General features: G+C 31.5%; 1 protein-coding gene across 1 annotated transcript in view; it reads right to left on the bottom strand.

The window, feature by feature from the left end:
- The window catches only part of mei-W68 (meiotic W68), a 68,025-nt gene that overhangs the window by 30,888 nt on the left and 16,588 nt on the right, over positions 1-20,549 (bottom strand). Inside the window, exon 2 of the mRNA XM_072538770.1 lies at positions 3,927-6,482. Within this exon, the coding sequence (XP_072394871.1) occupies positions 3,927-6,480 (2,554 nt within the window). The 5' untranslated portion in view covers positions 6,481-6,482. The remainder of the gene's footprint in view (positions 1-3,926; positions 6,483-20,549) is intronic.

Here is a 20,549-nt window from a genome sequence, read left to right as displayed (position 1 = left end):
GACCAAAAATATTGGACCATTAATGGTTGGATTTAGGTAAATAACAATACTTAACATTGTTTTTTTAATGTAGTTTACAGTTGATCAATTTGTCCATGATTCTAAAGTAATAATAATATTCCAGGTTTGTTTTTCGGACGAATCTAACGTGCAAATCCTCATGGATAGAGCTGAATTTGTGAGGAGAAGACTTGGGGAAAAATACAAAGCAGAGTGGCTCTAATTTATTTTTAAATACGCCACTGAAATATTTTAAATAAAAGATCATTTTTAAATTTCTCGTTTAATTTGTGACAAAAAATCTCTCTTACCTATTTTTATATAAGCCGCCGTTTTTATATAAGACAAAAATAAAACATCTTAACACGTATTTTTCATTTCTTTAATACATTGCCTTGTAGACTATAAGTCTGTAAGTTATAAGAATATAAACCGCTGACTGCGGGCGACCCCAATAAGTACGAACTGTACAACCAAAAGATTGTTGAAGCTACTATAGAAGAAGCAGTTCTCGAGTTAATTGCGTAGTCACCTGAAACAAGTACTGGAAAAACACATATTGAATGTAAGCAACTTCGTTGTATTTAAAATTCTTTAATTTAATGGCTTAATGGATATTCAATTGTAACCGTTCCATATCCAATGTGTGCAAGCTCTACTACCTATAGACTTTTTTCAGCACCTATTTTTTGTCAATTAATTCTTCATCTTCTTCATCAAATCAAAACTTTCAGATTCAGTTTTTAGACTTGGAGTAATTGTTAATCATTTAATCAGTCCATGTTTTCTCCAAAACGACTAACAGGTGAATCTTACCTTGGTTTAATACAGGAAGAGTTACCTACTATTTTTAAAGAAATTCCTCTACAGCTGCGACAACACTTATGGTTTATGCATGATGGTGCACCAGAACATTTTAGCATTAATGCATGTGATAACTTAGATACAGTATATTCAAATCTTTGGATAGGTAGGGGAGGTACAAAAAATTGGACTACTCGATCGCCGGATATAAATCCTTCATATTCTTGCATTTGGGGTTTTCTTAAGTCGTTAGTTTATTACACCCCCGTCGAGAATGTTGATGACTTGAGTAATTGAGTTATAGCCAGCTGTCAGACAATAAGAAATACACGAGGAATATTTGCGCAAATATGGTCATTTTAAACATTTATTGTTGTAGCTTTGTGCTTCTTTTAAAGTTTTTATTAGTGCTAGTTTCTGTTATTCTTCTGGTTTAATGTTGTACTTCATGGTTTTTAATAATATATTAATGAAATGAAACATACGCTTTAAGATGTTTTATTTTTTCGCCGTTTAAAAACGGCGCCTCATATGAACAATTAGCTAGAAAATTTTTTTGTAACAAATTAAACGAGAAATTCAAAAACGATTTTTGTTTAAAATATGTCAGTGGCGTACCATTTTTCCTTTTAATAATTCAGACCATTAACGTAATGACCATGCGCTCCAATGATGAGTATAAAATTGTTAATTGTATGTGTAAAATGCGCAATAACTGCCTCTTAAAACGTAAGAAATTATCAATAATAACCATTAAAGACTAGTAAACCTAGCAACAAAATAAAAACTATCTATTAAAAGCACGAAGTTTGCCCACAAAGACATCCTTAAGGGTTCCTGTCTACCTCCAAATGGTAAATATACCAATCAAATAGAGCATGTGCTTATTCAAAGAGAATATAGCCATAGCAATCATTGTCTGGTAATCGTAAAACTTAACCAAACATTTAAAAGAAAAAATAACAGCTAAAAAGAAAAATACAGACAAAAATTAACATAAAAGGCGACCACAACCAATGCAGAAGTCAAAATGGTGACCTGTCAACAACAAGGGAATATGTATTGAATAGATGGGTGGAATACTTTAACCAGGCACTTAATATAAAAAAAGAAGAAGAAAGCCTGGAAAACGAAAGAGATGAGGCAAGCAAAATAGACGAGAGGAAAGAGGAACCCTAAAATAGCTACAACAGCTGCAAAAATGGTTTTAATAATAAACACAAACAAACAAATTATATGAAAAGAAGGATTCAATCACAAAACCTACGGGAACTTGCTATAGAAAACGACTTCATCGAAGAGTGAACAAATTTGTATACCTGGGAGCGCTCGTTAAGACTGAAAATAAACCTACCGGCAAGATAAACCGCAGTATTTGCACGGCCAGCAGATACTATTTTGGGCTCAATCTCCTTCTTAAATCCTCAATTATATCGAGAAAGACAAAAATAAAACTCTACAAAACAATAATAGGACCCACGCAAAGTTATAAAGCCAGAATGATGATGATGATTCAAGTAAAATTGGAAGAGTATACACAACAAATAATAGTGGAGTATGAATGTAGTTTTCGAAAAAGCAGATCAGTTATAGATCATATTGTTACATTGAAGCAAACCGAGAAATGTTCTATGAGTATAATGTTCCTATCCACGCTAACTTTATCGATTTAAAACAAGCATATGATTCAGTAAATCAACAAACATTACTGAATTTATTATTTAATGTAATTAAAATGACAATTAGCAATGTAAACATGAAGATCAAATACAACGAAAAACTGTCAAATAGTTTCGAAACCAAACAAGATTTAAAGCAAGAAGATCCCTTGTCTGCAACCCTGTTTAATCTGTGTCTAGGATGAACGCTAAGAGATAGCTATTTAAACAGAACAGGGACTTTACAGAACAAAGCGCTAGCAGATAATGGCTGATGCAGATGATGTTGCGATTCTGGATAAATATGCAGATGTATTGAAAGACCTATGCAGTTTATTGTAAACCTAAGCAGAAAAACTCAACTTTGTCATTGATGGAAAAAAATCAAAGTACATACATAAAATTTAGAGCAACTCAAACAAGATTAAGAGAACTTTATTTTCAAGATCAACGAGAACGTGAACGTCAACGACAACGCCCCAGAATTAGAACAAGTTAAGAATTTCACTTACCTGGTAACTAATTTACACGAGAGCAGAAAAGATGACTGAGTTGGAAGCAAGAATACAAAAAGGAAATGTTAGGGCAGATCAGATACCAGCGTATTCTAATCTAAGCAGTAGATTTATTTCGGAATTTTAAACAACTGCCTTAGCCTTTTTATTTTTCTCTACACTGGGCCAGTATTCGAACGCTCTTCCAGAAGAGCATTTCGGCAGTGAAGCGAAATGAGGTCGACCGCCTGCCCGCTTGGCTATCTGACCAACAAAAGAATGAATATACAGAATATGAAACACATGAAGCAGAAACTATAGAAACATTTTTTTACCACAAAAACTTAAAAAACGTAGGGGAGCACACAATAACTACAAAGAAATGAACAATAGGAAAGCTAATCCATACATCGAGATTGATACATTAGAAGAATAAGAAAGGACTAGTATTTTTAATACATTTCTTAAAAAAAGCGACAGCTATACCTAACACAAGAATAAACATTTTAGAAGAAAAAGTAAACATGGAAAACAGTATGCTCAATTTACTCCAGTAGTCAAAGACGCAAATGCCACTGAATCTCTAAAAATCATAGAAACAAGCTAAATTTTGCTGAAAATGTCAATTTTGGAACTCTAAAAAAGATACAATAAAGTTTATAACTCCTACTACGGGGCTTGAGATAATTTTAAACAAAAATTTTTATTAATTTGACATGAAAAATTCAATATCAATCAAAACCGGGGGGTGAGTGGTAAACTTTTTTACATATTTTTTGGTGTCCCAAAATAGACATTATCAGCAAATTTAGCATGTTTGTATAATTTTTAGAGGTCAAATTTCTGACCACTGGGTTCCCAAATAGACGACTAATATAGACGAGCTGCTAACCAGGAAATTTACTTTTATGTTTATTTAAAAACATTGTTTAACTAAAATATTTGTGCATATTAAAATAAAAAAACTTACCTCCTTTGTGGACAGAACTTCTTTGGGCAGCGCACATGTCATTTTGCAAGTTTATATAGGCCTTATCCATTGCGTTTTCATGAACTGTTGCATACACGATATGCTCTGGATTAAATAATTGTTTTACATCGGCAGTTTCAATGTTTTTACTTTTACCTTGTATCATAGACGTTTCGATTTGGGACAAAACAAAAGGTGAAAGTTGCTCGTTATGTTTGACAGGGGTTTTAAAGTTTTTGATCTTATAATTCTCAAAAGCGTCTGAGTTCTTTTTTAAAACATCATAATTATTTTGATGCAAATCTGTCCTAAACATTAATGAATTATGTCCTGCAACACTTTTACATTTTTCATTATCCTTAGTCACGTTTTGGTCAACAAATTCTTTTGGCAACTGTGATTTGGATATATCTTGTAGAATTGTTTTATTTTCAAATAAATAAGAAGATTTCGCAGTTTCAACTTTAGTAGTGCTTTTATTATTCTCCGAATCACTTGTACTCACATTTTCTTCTATAGCATTAACATTTTTGAAATAATCTCCGCCTGCCGTTTTTCCTATCTTTTCCATATTTCCATTCACCGATTCTGATTTAGTATTATCAGATTTTTGAAAACGTAAAAACTTTTTAATTCCTTTATCATTAGAAGCCGAATTTTCGACATTATTGTTACTTTTTCGTTTAATGTTCTTATTATGCTCCCAATCTAGTCCAATGTTATTGTCATTTCTGACATTTAAATTTTTAAACATATCTTCTCTTATCTTTTTTTGTAAATTTTCTATATCCTCATTCACCTTTTCTGAATCAATATTAATGGATCTCTTCTCTTCTTTTCTCTTTTTTTGTAACTTGTTTGTATCCTCATTTATCTTTTCTGAATCAATATTAAGAGGTCTCTGAAAACATTGTAAAAACTTCCTAAGTATGTCATTAGTACAGTTTGAATATTCTCCACTTTTATCAATTTTTTGTTCAAGTACAATGTTTACATTGCTTTCCCAATTTTCCCTATTATTATTATCATATATTATCATATTAGCAGGAAGCTGAAAATGTAAATCGTTCTTAAGACTTTCACTAGTACGTGCTGAATTTTCGATATTATTACCAATTTTTCTGTTTATATTTAGTTTATTTTTCTCATTCTGTTGCCAACTTCTTTCAGCTTTATTCTCAGTTTTAGCACTAAAATTTATAAACATACCTTTCCTGTTGGCTTTTTCTACTTTGCCTGTATCCTCAATAATATTTTCTGAATTAATCGCGTTAGGCCTTTGATAACACTGTAAAAACTTCCTTAGGCTCTCATTAGTGTACGCTGAATGTTCAACATCAATTTTTCTTTCCACTACCTTCAATTCAATGCTTTCAATGTTTTGCCTATTTTTTTCAGTGTTATTCTTATTTCTAACGTTAGAATTGTTAAAAGTATATTTTCCTTCATTTTTTTCTTCCTGTTTCATATTTTCATTTGTCACTCCTGATTTAATATAATTAGGTTTCTGATAATGTAGTAAATATTTTCTAAGAATTTCATTAGTATATGCTGGATTTCCGATATTATTACTAATTTTTCTGTTAACTGTAAGTTTATTGTTTTTATTATGTTGCCAACCTCTTTCATCTTTATTCTCAGTTCTAGCATTAAAACTTTTAATCATGTCTTCCCCATTGACTTTTTGTATCATGCCTGTATCCTCATTCATAGTTTCTGAATTAATAGGGTTAGGCCTTTGATAATACTGTAAAAACTTCCTTAGACTCTCATTAGTGTATGCCGAATGTTCAACATTATCCATTTTTCTTTCTACCACCTTTGTTTTAATGCTTTCAATGTTTTGCCCATTATTTTCATTGTTATTCTCATTTCCAACGTTACAATTGTTAAAAATATCTTTTCCTTCATTTGTTTCTTTCTGTCTCATATTCTCAATTATCACTTCTGGTTTAATATTACTAGGTTTCTGATAATGTCGTAAAAATTTTCTAAGGATTTCATTAGTAGGTGCTGAATTTTCAATATTTTTATCAATTTTTCTTTCTTCTTTGCTCATTTCAGTGTTATTTCTTATATTAAAATTATTGAGAACATTATCTCTTTTAATAATTGAAATTTTGTCACTAGAAAAAACATTCAAAAACGCACTTGTTTCTGTATCATTCTGAGAACTAGATTTTAATGTAGAAGGTAACAAAGATTCTTGTTCAGTCTTGGTATTGTTTAAGAGGTCATTAAATAGTCCCATATATTTGGTTGAATTTGTATTATGGTCCTTTCCAACTCTATAATTTTTCAATTTTCCTAAAGCTCTTAAATTTGTTTTAGTAAAATGGTTTTGGGGTTTTTGAACATTTCTGTATTTTTTAAACACATCTGTTTTCAATATCTTTACAGAATTTTCATTATCTGTCGTTTTTTGATTGTAAGTGTAAGTTTTACTCTCACTTTTTGTTATTTTGTAATAATCTTTTATTGATGCATTTCTTGGAAATTTTTTGGAAGCTTCACTGATCTCCGCAGGGCTAATGTTTATGTATGGGGCAGCCATATCTAAAGTAGTAGAAACATTTAAAATAAAAATATTCTATTTATAGAAAAATATTCAATTATAGTAGGGGAAAGCGGTGTAATTTGGACCAGTGTGTAAAACGTAACTCTCAAAATTGGACATTTAGTGACATCTTACTAATTCGCATCAAGTTAGAATCTATGGAGAGGGCATCACGTGACTAAAAACGACCTCACTTCGGCCATATTGTTAAGATTGTTTTGACACTTTTGACAGATCGTATATATGTTTGTTTACGTTTGTTGTTTTTCGAATATTTTTAGTTTTATAATACTTTTATAGAAACTGTAATAATATATTGTCATAGTGCATAATAATGGTTTCTTGTTCTCAACGTAGTTGCAGTAGCACAAGCAATGTTAATAAAAAATCTTCAGGAATAACGTTCTTTAGGTTAGTATACAAATATGTAAACAAAGTAATGGCCCGTACTTCAGAGAATAAATTAATAGTATTTGACTGTATTAATTTATCTTTATGTATCATATATCGTGTTTTTAGTGTTTACCGCGGGATAAATAAATCATAGTTTATTAAAAATGTATTGCACTTTTTTAGATTATGATTAAATCTTCTGAATAACTAGTCATATTTTTATAGTAGTTTTAATATTATTGAGTCCGGCCATGATCCCACCGCCATATTGGTATCATCGTTAGCCACGCCTACCTACGCCGTTTTTAATACACACGTTAATATGCTCATAGCTTCTCCATAGATTCTAACTTGATGCTAATTCCAAAGAATATAGACGCTTAAAGCGTCTATATTCTTTGGAATTGGACGTTTGAATTTGGACGCTTAAAGCGTCTATATTCTTTGCTAATTTGTTGCGAATCATCCCTAACCAAATGAATGTAAAACACAACCTCGTTCGAATGAGTTCTGAAAGTCTATTCTGAACACGAGATGTGATGTAAAGTTAAGTGAAAAATGTAGATATTTAGATATTTTAAAATGATAATAATATTATTTTGATTAGTACCTATACGGGTTTCGTCAAACCTCTGGAGTTCTTTTAGTACGACTAAATTATGGAATGTATAAAAAATGTTTATAAAGAAATTTTTATACAGGGTCAGTCGAAACAACAGAATGAACCAAAGTTGTGTTTTTTTTGCACCCTGCATATTAGTATTGCATTTTGTAAGAAATATTACAACTTTTCTTTTGTTATAAGATTGTACATACCTAGCATGACTCGTCCTGTAGATATTTAAAAAAAACTATAGCTGTTGCTATAGTTCTTTAGATTTTTTATTAAATTTTTTTGCAAAAATAATAATTTCAATCTGATTTTATATACATTCATTAAAATATCCAAGATTAAAATAAAAACGTATGCTATACTACTTAGTTGAATTTAATAACTCATTATGTTACAAAATAATATTTACCATACTAATAAAATGTAATCAATATACAGTCCATCTAATTTGAGAAAATCTAATCTAATTTGAGAAAAAAAGAAAAAACCGTATGTTCCCTTTTTGTTCTCTATGTGTCAGAGTTAAAACACACCAGCAAAAAGATGACAAACTAAGTTTTACTATCTGTACCTAAATTTTAAAAATTTTAGAATGTATTTTATCCATTATTTTATATTTTATATGTGTGTTATTAATGTTGAGTGTCAATGCTTATACAAATAATCTCAACGACTAGTAAGTTGCACTGAAGAATTGTGATATTTTATAAATATTTACATATTTTTCTTATTACAGTGTCTTCAAAAAGGAATAAAACCATTCCGAAAGCTAGACAAAAAGTCAAAAGAGTGTTTCATTAACATCCCGGCCAATTTTCTGACTGCAACCCTAATAAACTGTGTTGTTTGTTTATATCGACAGTCACTAATATCCAGTAATTCCTATATATATATATATATATATATATATATATATACATATAATTATTAATAATGTATAAATTTATTAATCAAAAATCTGTAAAAACCTGTATAGTTCCTCTCATATTCACAAAGCGAAACACATCAGGTATACACAACCTTTTATTAAAAGAAGAGTTGTAAAATTTTCTATCTAAAATTATATCTAAATATATCTAAAATTATCTAAAAATATCTAAATTTATTTCCTATCCTTTTAAGCTTTTCCGATAATCCTTTTATGTATGGTATTGTTATTTTCCTCGTATTATTCCTTGCATATGCTGTAGGATCTCGTTCTAAGTTGTTTTGTTCTATTCGATCGATTGTTGAAAATTCCTTATTTATAAACGACAAAGGATAATCATTTTTTAATAAAACAGATGTTAACAAATGTTTTCCTCCAAGAACGAATTTTCGTCAGAACAAGTAATTTTGGCTCTATCGTATAAGGATTTAATAATTCCCTTTTTAATATTAATATTGTGATTTGATTTGAAATTTAAATATCTGTTGGTGTGTGTTGGTTTTCTATACACCTGAGTTTCGTATCCAGATAAGATGATGATGATGATGATAGTGTGTTTGGCATGGAAACCAGTCCTTTTGCCACAGATTTTTAAATGATTTATGTTATGTTTATCAATTAAAAACTTGATTGTACTAAATTTATATTATATATCCGGATGCATATAAGTGATTACATATGAGTTCGTATATAGATTTCTGATTCAATGACAGTAGGTGGGTTATGTTTACTGGAAGTTGCACATTACTTTTAACTAGGTTTTCATGAAACGTAGATGAGAGTGCTTTATTTTTAATACATCCAAACAGGATGTGATTAACATCACACTGGGAAATATTATCGCATAAACACTTTCCTGATTCTATAATGTTTAATCTAGCCAGGTGAGCAGGAACAGCACCGTGACCAGTTTTTAATCTTGTGATAGTTGCTGCTGATCGTTTAGATATATTATAATGGAATATGTGTGGTAATTCTGTTAGGGATGGTAACGTAGGATGGATCTTGTAATAATGATTATTTGAAGTATTCGCCAATATTTTCCATCTGTCTTGCCAGTTAAAATTTATTTTTTTAGTATAAAAATTGGTTAGGTCTGATACTGTGTAAATATGTTCTTGTATACCTGAATGAGTAGAATCCTTAGCGAGCTCGTCTACTATTTCATTACCTTTTATCCCGGAGTGACTTTTTGCCCAAATAAATGTTATATCTTTGTTTCTCATTTTTTGTTTAATGTCACATATCAGCTCACATGTTTTATGGTTTAACTCAGTATTATTAAGTCCACTAAGAATTGACTTAGAGTCTGAGATGATCACAGCATCTTGCAAATTTGCGTGCTCTAGCCAATCCAGAGCTTTCCTAATAGCTACCGCTTCTGCAGTGTAAATAGAGCAATGTGGAGGAAGCTTTATTTTAAGTGATTTGTTTTTGGAAGGAATATACACTGCAGACCCTACTTTCCCATCGTTCAGTTTAGAACCATCTGTGTAAATTATAGTTTCATTAGTATATTCACTCAATATGGAGTTCAACAGCTTGTTATTTATTTGATGTGAATCTGAATATTTCGGAAATATAATATTTAATTTTTTTAAGATTGTATTAAATTCTAATTTATAAGATGGTTTAATATAATTTGTTGAAAGTGTAACCGGTAAATCATTGGTTTCCAGAAAGGCATCTGCTAATGGTGGTGAATTTTTTATTCTCCAATAATTGTTTACTAGATTTTGAATGGATAACTCATACAGCATACTTAGTAGGCCACTTGTTCTAGCCCTTAATTTTAATACATATTTTGTTGCTAATAAATTTCTACGATATTCTAATGGCATTTCATTACTTTCAGCAAGTAACAGGGGGCATGGTGTTGATTTCATAGCACCCAAAGTTAATCTCAAACTTTTAAACTGAATACGATCTATTTTTAGTAAATGTGTTTTGCTTGCTGATCCGTATAACACACATCCGTAATCCAAAATTGATCGCACGTAGGTCCTGTAAAACATCAATGCAACTTTGGGATCAGCACCCCATTTTCTGCAAGTGACACATTTAAGAAGATTAATGCCTTTCTCACATCTTTTTTTTACATATTGGACATGTTTAGACCATAGTAATTTGGGGTCTAGGATTATACCAAGATATTTATATTCAGTGACAACGGGTATATCATATCCTGACAGGTGTAGACTATCAGGCGTACGTAACCTATGTCTTGTAAATATCATAATGGCAGATTTTTCTGGGGATATAGTAAGTTCGTGGTCTTTAGTCCAATTATCTACTAGTTTCATGATGTGTTCCAGGACCTCCACACAATCGTCATATGAATCACGGACGGAGTAAATACATATATCATCGGCGTACTGTATACATTTTATGGAATCAACAAAAATGTCGTGTATACTTGCCGAAAATATGTTGAAGAGAATTGGGCTTAATACAGACCCCTGTGGTAATCCTGTATGAGTTATTCGTGGACCATATAACTGATTACTATGGTCTCTGATATATAAAGTTCGGTTGCTAAAAAGATTAACTATATTAGCGGATAAATTTGTGGAAAACCCCAGTTTGCATAACTTTGAATGCATTACTGTTAAATTAACACAGTCGTAAGCGCCTTTAAGGTCTAGAAAAAAACATGCTAAATATTTATTTTTTGAAAAATTTAGTTGGATATCTGTTGTTAAGTGACTTATTGCATCTAGTGTTCCCAGACCAGATCGAAATCCGTATTGAGTGCTTGGCAAAAGATTATAGTGTTCGACTGTCCAGTTAAGACGATTTTTAATAATTCTTTCGAAAGTTTTTGTTATACAAGACAATAGAGAAATGGGTCGATAAGACGATGAGAGAGTTTTGTCTTTGTTGGGTTTGATAAAAAGACATATAATTGTTTCTTTCATTTTGTCAATGTAATTTCCTTTCAAAAGCCAATCATTAAATATTTTTAATAAATGATTTTTTGCCTTATCGGGAAGGTGGTTAATTATGGAATAAGTAATATAATCTTTCCCGGGCGCAGTAGATTTTGATATTTTAATAGCTGCATCCAGTTCTTGGATGTTTATTGGATTTTCTAGTAATTTAAATTTACTGGAATTGCATATTGATACGTGTTTTAATTGGTCTTGAACGTATGGTGGAGCGAACTTGTCAAGTAACTCTTCTATTAGCTCTGTTGAAATTGGTTGTGTCTTTGAATGATAATTTTTGTTAGCCATTTTATTAACAAATTTCCATATTTTGTTGAGCGGTGTATTTTTATTGATAGTATTTACAAAGTTGATCCAAGATGTTTTTTGTTTTTTCATAAAAACAACTTTGCATTTGGCTTGGATGTGTTTAAATTTTAGATAATTTTCAAGATTTGAGACAATATTATACTCTCGAAAAGCTTTTTTTCGACACGATATTAAATTTTTACATTCGTCGTCCCACCATACGGGAAGACCGGATTTTGGTTGAAATGATTTTTGAGTAATCATAGCAGAGTCTGCAGCTTCGCTAATTGTTTTTATTAAGTTATTAAACATTTCCAAAGATGTAACATCTATAGAATGAGTATCTAGAAGGCATTTTTCTAAGTAATTTTCAAATATAGACCAGTTCGCTGAAGACTCTTTCCATTTTGTGGAGGTATGGATTGTTCTTGGGGAATATTTCAAATCTAGGGTGATTTGGATAGGGATGTGGATTGTACCTAGTGAGTCATTTAGAGGATTCCAGGTAGTAAAGCCTGTTAAATGAGGAGATACTAATGTTAAGTCTATCATTGAAGGACGTTCGTTTGGTCTGGATATTTTGGTTGGTCTTCCGTCATTGAGTAAAATTAGATTAGTATTGTCTAAAGCGTCAGCTAAAATATTACCTTGTGCACTATCCTGTATGGAACCCCACCTACAGTGATGACTATTAAAGTCGCCCCCAATTAAAACTCTGCCTTTAATTTGTCCAAATAAATTTTCCCAATCTTTGGATGAGACATATATTTTAGGAGGTTTGTAAACACATACTATTGATAATTTAACTTGTTCTAGAAAAACACCGCAAACCTCTATATTTGGATTATAATTTGTTTTGAATTTTATATCTGAAAAGGAAATGTTGTTTGCAACTAAAACAGCAACGCCTCCATAGCCATCACGTCGATCAACTCTAACATTATTAAAACCTTTAATATATAAATTTTTATTTTGTGACAACCAAGTTTCGTTCAGAAGAATGACATCAATTGTATGACTTTCTAGAAAATTAAGCAAATTAGTCTTTTGTTTTATAATAGATTGGCAGTTCCACTGAAGAATATTAAGTGTTCTATGATTCCCCATCACTATCGTTGTCTGATAAACAAGAAAGTATATTTCTGATTTCATTTTGAGTGACTTTTTGGAATTCAACTGAGACTAGTTTGGGGTCAATTTGTTTAATTATTCTTTCTAAAGCAAATGGAATTTCTTGTAGAATTTGTAATTGTATTTTTTCTTTATATGCTATAAACTCATTACGATATGGGTTAGGAATTATAGGATGTGACACTGATTTTGTTTTAGAAGTTGAAGGAAATTGTAAGGCAGTTTTACATTGAGTCGGGGATATGGCTTTTCGTTTAAGAGGATTAGAAGTTTGTTTAGGTTTAGGAACGAATGAATTGTTTACTGTACGGTCATTTGCCGCAGTCGGGAGTTGGGGAAAGTTATTTAGGTTACTAAGCAATTCAAATTTATTATGTGTCGTGATTTTGGCATAGGATGGATTTTTTGCTAAAAACTCAGCTTCTTTAAATGTAGTATTCTCAATCGCCATTATTTTTTTAATATTATATTGATGTTGATAAGCTGGGCATTGTTTCGTTAGAGTCGTATGATCGTTTGTTTTACAGTGAAGACAATATTGTGAGTTACTACAACGGGAGTTGTCTTCGTGTTCTTTGCCACAATTTTTGCATAAGCTGAAAGTGGACTTACACTGTCTGAGAGTATGACCAAATTTAAAACAATTTAAACACTGTACCACAGGGTATATGTATTGTTCAACTTGAAACCTTACCAAATCTAACGTAATATATTGAGGAATAATATTTCCTTCAAATGTTAAAATTACCATTTGCCTAGGAACAAAAATAGTTTCATTATCTGAATCAATAAGTTTTCTTTTCATACGTCTTACCTCGGTTATTTTTTGGTCGGAAATAATATTATTCATCATATAATTTTCGTCCAAAAAAGTATCAACTTGTCTAATTATTCCTTTTTTGTGATTAAAAAAATTCGGAATGTAAGCAATAAATTTGTTAGAAATAATTATGTCGTGATTGACTAAACTATTTGCACAAGTGTAAGAATTAAAAATTACTTTCACTTTATTTCTACCGACGAGTTTAATATCGACAACATCTTTCTTAAAAAAGTTATTAATGAATAAATAATGACCTACTCGGACTGGTGATAAACGTTTAATATTTGGGTCGATGGACTCGACAAAAACAAAAAACGGGCCTTTATCAGAGGATTTATACCTATTATTTAAATCAAAACGGGCACTTACTGCCTCCATATTTTCACCTTTATCAGGGGGTGGCTTTTCGCCACCCGAAGAATCATCCATTTTTAAATATAAAGAACAATCCTACCTTGTTTTATTATTCCTTACTATTTAAAAAACTAAACTTTAACTGCTTAGAAATTGAAAACTAATTAGCACTTTATTGATGTGGACACTATCGATGCCAGCACACAACTGGTATCCAGATAAAGAAGAGACAATAACATTTACCATGGAAAAGGAATATAATAACACATTACCTTTTCTGGATGTTTTAATCTCTAAGAACGATACTGGATACGAAACTCAGGTGTATAGAAAACCAACACACACCAACAGATATTTAAATTTCAAATCAAATCACAATATTAATATTAAAAAGGGAATTATTAAATCCTTATACGATAGAGCCAAAATTACTTGTTCTAACGAAAATTCGTTCTTGGAGGAAAAACATTTGTTAACATCTGTTTTATTAAAAAATGATTATCCTTTATCGTTTATAAATAAGGAATTTTCAACAATCGATCGAATAGAACAAAACAACTTAGAACGAGATCCTACAGCATATGCAAGGAATAATACGAGGAAAATAACAATACCATACATAAAAGGATTATCGGAAAAGCTTAAAAGGATAGGAAATAAATTCAACATTTCAACAACATTCAAAACAACAAATACGTTGAGATCTATTTTGTCCAAAACCAAACCTAACAATGAACAAGAAAGGACAAAGAATTGCATTTATAAAATACCTTGTGAATGCGATCAGTTTTATTTAGGTGAAACATCAAGACCATTAAATATTAGAATAAGTGAACATCAATCCTATATAAAAAATAGAGAATTTGATAGATCTCAAATCTGTAAACACGCATGGGATAATGAACATAGGGTTCAATGGAATGATTCAAATATAGTCCTAAAAGAAACGGATGGTAAAAAGAGAAAAATCAAAGAAGCGGCTCTAATTATGCTAAATGAGACCAATTGTGTCGCGAATTCCTCGGCAGAATGTAGTAGGATCTGGTTATCCATATTGAAAGAGGAAGTTATTAAAAGGAAAATACCAGTATTGGTAAGTCAGTAACATATGGAGAATACATCATTTATGTGTTTTAAATAACAAACATATAAAATCGGAATTTGGTGTTTATTGAGGGTAAACTAAATGCACGATCAAATACTTACCATGTCGGGATAGTATTATGAGGTTTTTTTCCTGGTTTTTTCCCTCATAATTTACTATGGAATCACTAACAGGAGAATTTTATTGTCATCATGGCATATATTTGTCTTTTTAAAGACGAATTACATGTTATGATCTTTTCTGACGGATATTCTCAAGTTAAAGTTGATTTCATGTAATCGAATGAACTATCTTATAAATAAAGTCGTCCCAGGAACGCAACTCAACAATATTGGCAATATCATTTTAAAGTCGTCTACTTTAAAATGTATAAGGTATGTCTGAATTGTCAATATAGATGAGTCAGATAAAATTAAATTATTAGAAGAATTTTTCACTAAGTAACAAAAAACAAAATTTGTTTAATTTACTAATGTTTGTATTTTGAGAACGATTTCCGAAGTGGAAATTGAAACGTCAATAAACGTATTTTAACCTTTAATTGTGGCTTATTCCCATTTAAATAGTAATTAATTTAAAATGCCACAAGAAAATAGCTTCAGAACAAAATTTTAAGGATGACCACGACAGGTAATAGAAGAAGTATGAGGGGTAAATGGTAAATGGAAAATGGTAAATGGAAACTAAAAAATATGGATGTGACAATAAAAGCTGAGAAGTCGAAACAAATTACGATAAATAAAGCTGCAAATGTCTTTTCGGTTCCAAAATAAACTTTAAAGTGAAAAATAGAAATACAAAAAAAGGTATAAAAAAATATTCTTCTGGAAGCATTTATATAATAGAAAGGCAACCAAATTTAACATCAACACGAAAAAGATGTTGTTAATCACATTCTTCAGTCAGAAATAATGTTTTACGATTTAACACGTTACTAATGAAACTAGCTTACGAAATAGCTGAAAAAAATAATATTAAAACAAGAATTAATGTTGAAAAGGAGTCAGATGTTAAATAATGATACGCATGTAAGTTAAAAGAAGAGGTGAAGGGTATGTGAACTTACATTCAGGCAACAGGCTCTACTACAAAGGCAAAGAAGATTATACGGTGGAGTAGGTTTCTTATTCAACAAGAAGAGAAAATCACAAATTCAAATTATTCATTGTTTTTTGGATAGGGTTACATACATGATCTTCAAACTAAATTCACAAACCAGAATAAAGATTGCGCAGGTTTATGCTCCAACTGAAAAAGCAACTGATGATCAAATAAATAATTGATAGAACACAAAATAAGCAATGAAACTAAACAACAAATAAAGGAAAAAATACTACTAGAGGAAAACAAACGCCACACTCAAGCATACGTAGAACTTAAGTCATTAAAACAACACAGACCTAAAATGTCTAAGAACTACACTAGGTGTCCAAAAAATTATCAAAATTAAAGACACGAATAATAAGGAAGAGAGAACAAATATAAAATAACAAAGATAGTTGAAGACTTTTACAAAACCTTGTACAGCTTGCAAAGCCAGCCTAATGAGCCAACAAAATAAAACGTCAAAAGAAAAATAAAAAAGGTAGGATCAGAGGTACTACAAAATATGGAGGGATTCGAAATTGAAAGAGCTTTAAAAGAGCTAAAAAATAATAAAGCTCCAGGACAAGACGGTATAATTGCCAAGCTCTTGATGACAAGCAAGACAGTAACAATTCCTATACTAACAGAGCTAATTAATAGATCTCTCCATAATAGCAAAATACCTAAAGACTGGAGCGAGAGTCTAGTAGTACTCTAACTCAAAAAAGGGGAAAATGTGACCTACAGAATTATAGAACTATATCGTTGCTCAGTCAAGTATACAGATTGAACGAATTTAAAACGGAACATACGAAATCAATGTATTTCGGCTCAACTCCGCTCTAGGTGGTTGGCCAACAAAAGGTTGTCAAATAATTATATTATAATAATCCAATACTTCAGCGGGCTGCTGGATTCTGAACTCATTCAAGAACAAGTCAAAACTCCACCCAAATAGGTTGCCTAGAATCACTGTGAAACTAGACTAAACAAGCAGTTATTATGCTGTCAAACCACCTATCGCTTCCTTATAGTCCAAGAGATAGAGCTGAAATTTTGAACTGATCAGTAATATGACATTTCTCTATTGGAATATATTCATTGTAACTGGGTTAAGACTTTGCCTTACAGGCGGACGCCCTTCGTGGTACAGGGGGTGGCTCTACAGGGATGAAGTTGTCATTTTTTTCGGAAAAATTAAAGATCGATAATATGGCTGAAAATTTGCCCAGAGTAAGATCTTGGTATAACTAGACGAAATCCCAAAGGGCGGACGCGAGAGTGGATACATAAGGGGTGGCGGACAGGGGTGAAGTTGCAATTTTTTGGGGAAAAATTAACGATAAGTAATATGTCCGCCATTTTCATGGCTCATTATTTAGCCCCTAAAAACTCTAAATCCAAAAGGGCGGACAGCTGGGTTGGTACAGAGAGCCATAAAACGGGGTCAAATGTACCACTTGCCTGCGCATTTTAGGTCTCGGTAACAATTTATATTTAAGAAAAAAATGTGATTTGTAAAGTAAATATGACTTTAGTTTGAAAAAAAAAAACATTATCATATCATTTTAAAACTACAAAATATTCTATAAAAGATTCAGAGGAAGACGTAGAGTTTTATCAAATGTTTTAGAAAAGTTTTTCTAATTTTTTTTTCTTATCGGAAAAATCGTTTAAAAATTTTTGGAAAAAAATCATGGTATAACCGACAAAAAATCGAAAGGATTCTGAAATTAGATTTTACCTCAAAAAATTACGAAAATTTTCATTTACGGAAATTTTTTTGGAAAATTTTGAGGAAAACTACTTTACGCTTTTCAGAATAGTAACAGAAGTAAGCATACAAATTTTCAAATCAATCGGTATAAAAATATGATAATAAAATCAGTTTAAAAATTGTTACCGAGACCTAAAATGCGGAGGCAGGTGGTACATTTGACCCCGTTTTATAGCTCTCTGTACCAACCCAGCTCTCCGCCCTTTTGGATTTAGAGTTTTTAGGGGCTAAATAATTAGCCATGAAAATGGCGGACATATTACTTATCATTCATTTTTCCCCAAAAAATTGCAACTTCACCCCTGTCCGCCACCCCTTATGTATCCACTCTCGTGTCCGCCCTTTGGGATTTCGTCTAGTTATACCAAGATCTTACTCCGGGCAAATTTTCAGCCATATTATCGATCGTTAATTTTTCCGAGAAAAATTATAACTTCATCCCTGTATAGCCACCCCCTGTACCACGAGGGGCGTACGCCTGTAAGGCAAAGTCTTAACCCAGTTACAATGAATATATTCCAATAGAGAAATGTCATATTACTGATCAGTTCAAAATTTCGGATCTATCTCTCCGACTATTAGGCAAGCTCCTCTTTCCTTTATCTAAGCAGTCAGATTCAGATGGATATTTTGAGCGGTGTTGCCAATCTCATTCCTCTAGATGTTTTTCAAATAAGGTGTTAACCATAAAATATTTACAGGAAAGAAAGGAAATAACTACAAACCATTAAGTTTATTTTTGTTATTAGTCTGTTGTAGTAGATTGGTAAATACAATGAAAAATATAGGCAAATATCCGATTTATTTAAAGATACGAAGAAGATATAACTCTCAAAAAGATCCGCAAATCGGATTATTACACGGCGATTGGCAACATTGACTTTGGGCGGCGCTAAAGACTATGGTGCGTCCTGAAAGGAGACAGATAGTTGAACGATATTTTATACAATATCTATCACCGGGTATGGATTTATTTTTGTCCAAGTTTTATATTGGTCCACTATTTCAAATGCAGTTCAAACAGACATATATTAAATTGTATGTTCCGTTTTAAATTCGTTTAATCTGTATAAACTGTTTATGAGAATTATTATTAATTGGTTGACTTAAAAAATGGATAATTACCGACCGGTTGAACACGCTGGTTTCGCAAAGGATATAGTACATCAGATCATCTGTTGACAATGAGAACACTGATAGAGAAGATAAATGAGTACCAACTACCAGCATTCCTTGCACTCATAGACTATGAAAAGACATTTGATAGTATCGATATGTAGACTATAGAAAAAACTTTTAATAATTGTAGAATAGATTCGAGATGTAGGCAACTAATACCTAAGATATATGAAAACGCAACTATAATAGTACAACTAGACGAAAATATAAATCCCATCCCCGTTAAGAAAGAAGTTAGACAAGACGAGTAATATATCCAAAGCTTTTTAATCTAGCCCTAGAAGACGTCTTCAAAACTACAAATTGGTCAACATATGGCATCAACGTTAATGGCAACAAATTAACCTTTCAGCGGTCGCGGCTTTTGTACCAACAAGAATGGTCGTGCGTATTTCCTAGATACGCTAAATGCTAATTAGTTATTTTAAGATGTAGGTAATGAAATATTGTAATATTAATACAAAATATATTCGGTGGAAGATTGATACACTGTATTTCTTAAACTTTTTTATTAAATTTCATTAAAAACAACAACGGTGTCATAAATCCCAGATGTCTCCTAGATATTGCACATTACACATATTATTGTATCGCAGTTTTGCAGTCTTGACAAATATGCTTTGAATGTTCCATACAGATGAATTTCTGACAAATTTCACAGCTGAAGAGCATTTGAAAGTAGTCGAAGGTATTTTCTTCCAAGTATTTTTTCGTTATTATTGGTGGAACAGATTATATAACTATTAATCACGGCTACATTTAACATTGAAAAAAATACTACCATCGGCCATCTTCTGGTGCTCCTGGCAACATTGTAAGAAGCACAAAGTTTGTCTACTGTATCTACACCTTCCTTTGCCCTGTTATAGAATGTTATAATCTCGGGTTTCTTTTGGTCACCTGTTCCTTCGTCGATTGCTGCGTCATCATGTAGGCTTGAAACTAATATTACGTTTTTATAGCGCTTAGGCACGTAGGAAACAAGAGTCATGTCCTTCCGACACCCAAAAATACTAGTATTGGTCTCACGCTTTTTTATAACTTTAAATTCATTGGGAATTTGGGTCTTATTTTTTTTCATCGTTTGTACAAAGGCAATTTTTTTCTCATCAAGATCTTTTATCAAATCAAAATCAGAAAACCAGTTGTCAGTGGTCAGTGTTCTCCCCGTATTAAAGATAGGTATTGCCAACCTTTTTACCACGTCTCGTGGTTTGTTACTTATGGAGAATGTGCCATCTGGTCGAGTCCCTGCATAAATTTCCATGTTATAAGTGTAAAAGATGCGAGCGTCAACCATGGCATAAATTTTGATCCCATATTTATTGGGTTTTTTGGTGATGTATTGAATAAAGGAGCATCTTCCACGAAATGCCTCTAGTTTCTCGTCAATTGTAACATTTTTCCCAAGCGAGTAGCATTTTTGGCAATTAGACACAAA

This window comes from Diabrotica undecimpunctata, chromosome 7, assembly GCF_040954645.1.
Source record: "Diabrotica undecimpunctata isolate CICGRU chromosome 7, icDiaUnde3, whole genome shotgun sequence".
Taxonomy (NCBI): domain Eukaryota; kingdom Metazoa; phylum Arthropoda; class Insecta; order Coleoptera; family Chrysomelidae; genus Diabrotica; species Diabrotica undecimpunctata.
This window is presented reverse-complemented; position numbering and strand designations above follow the sequence as displayed.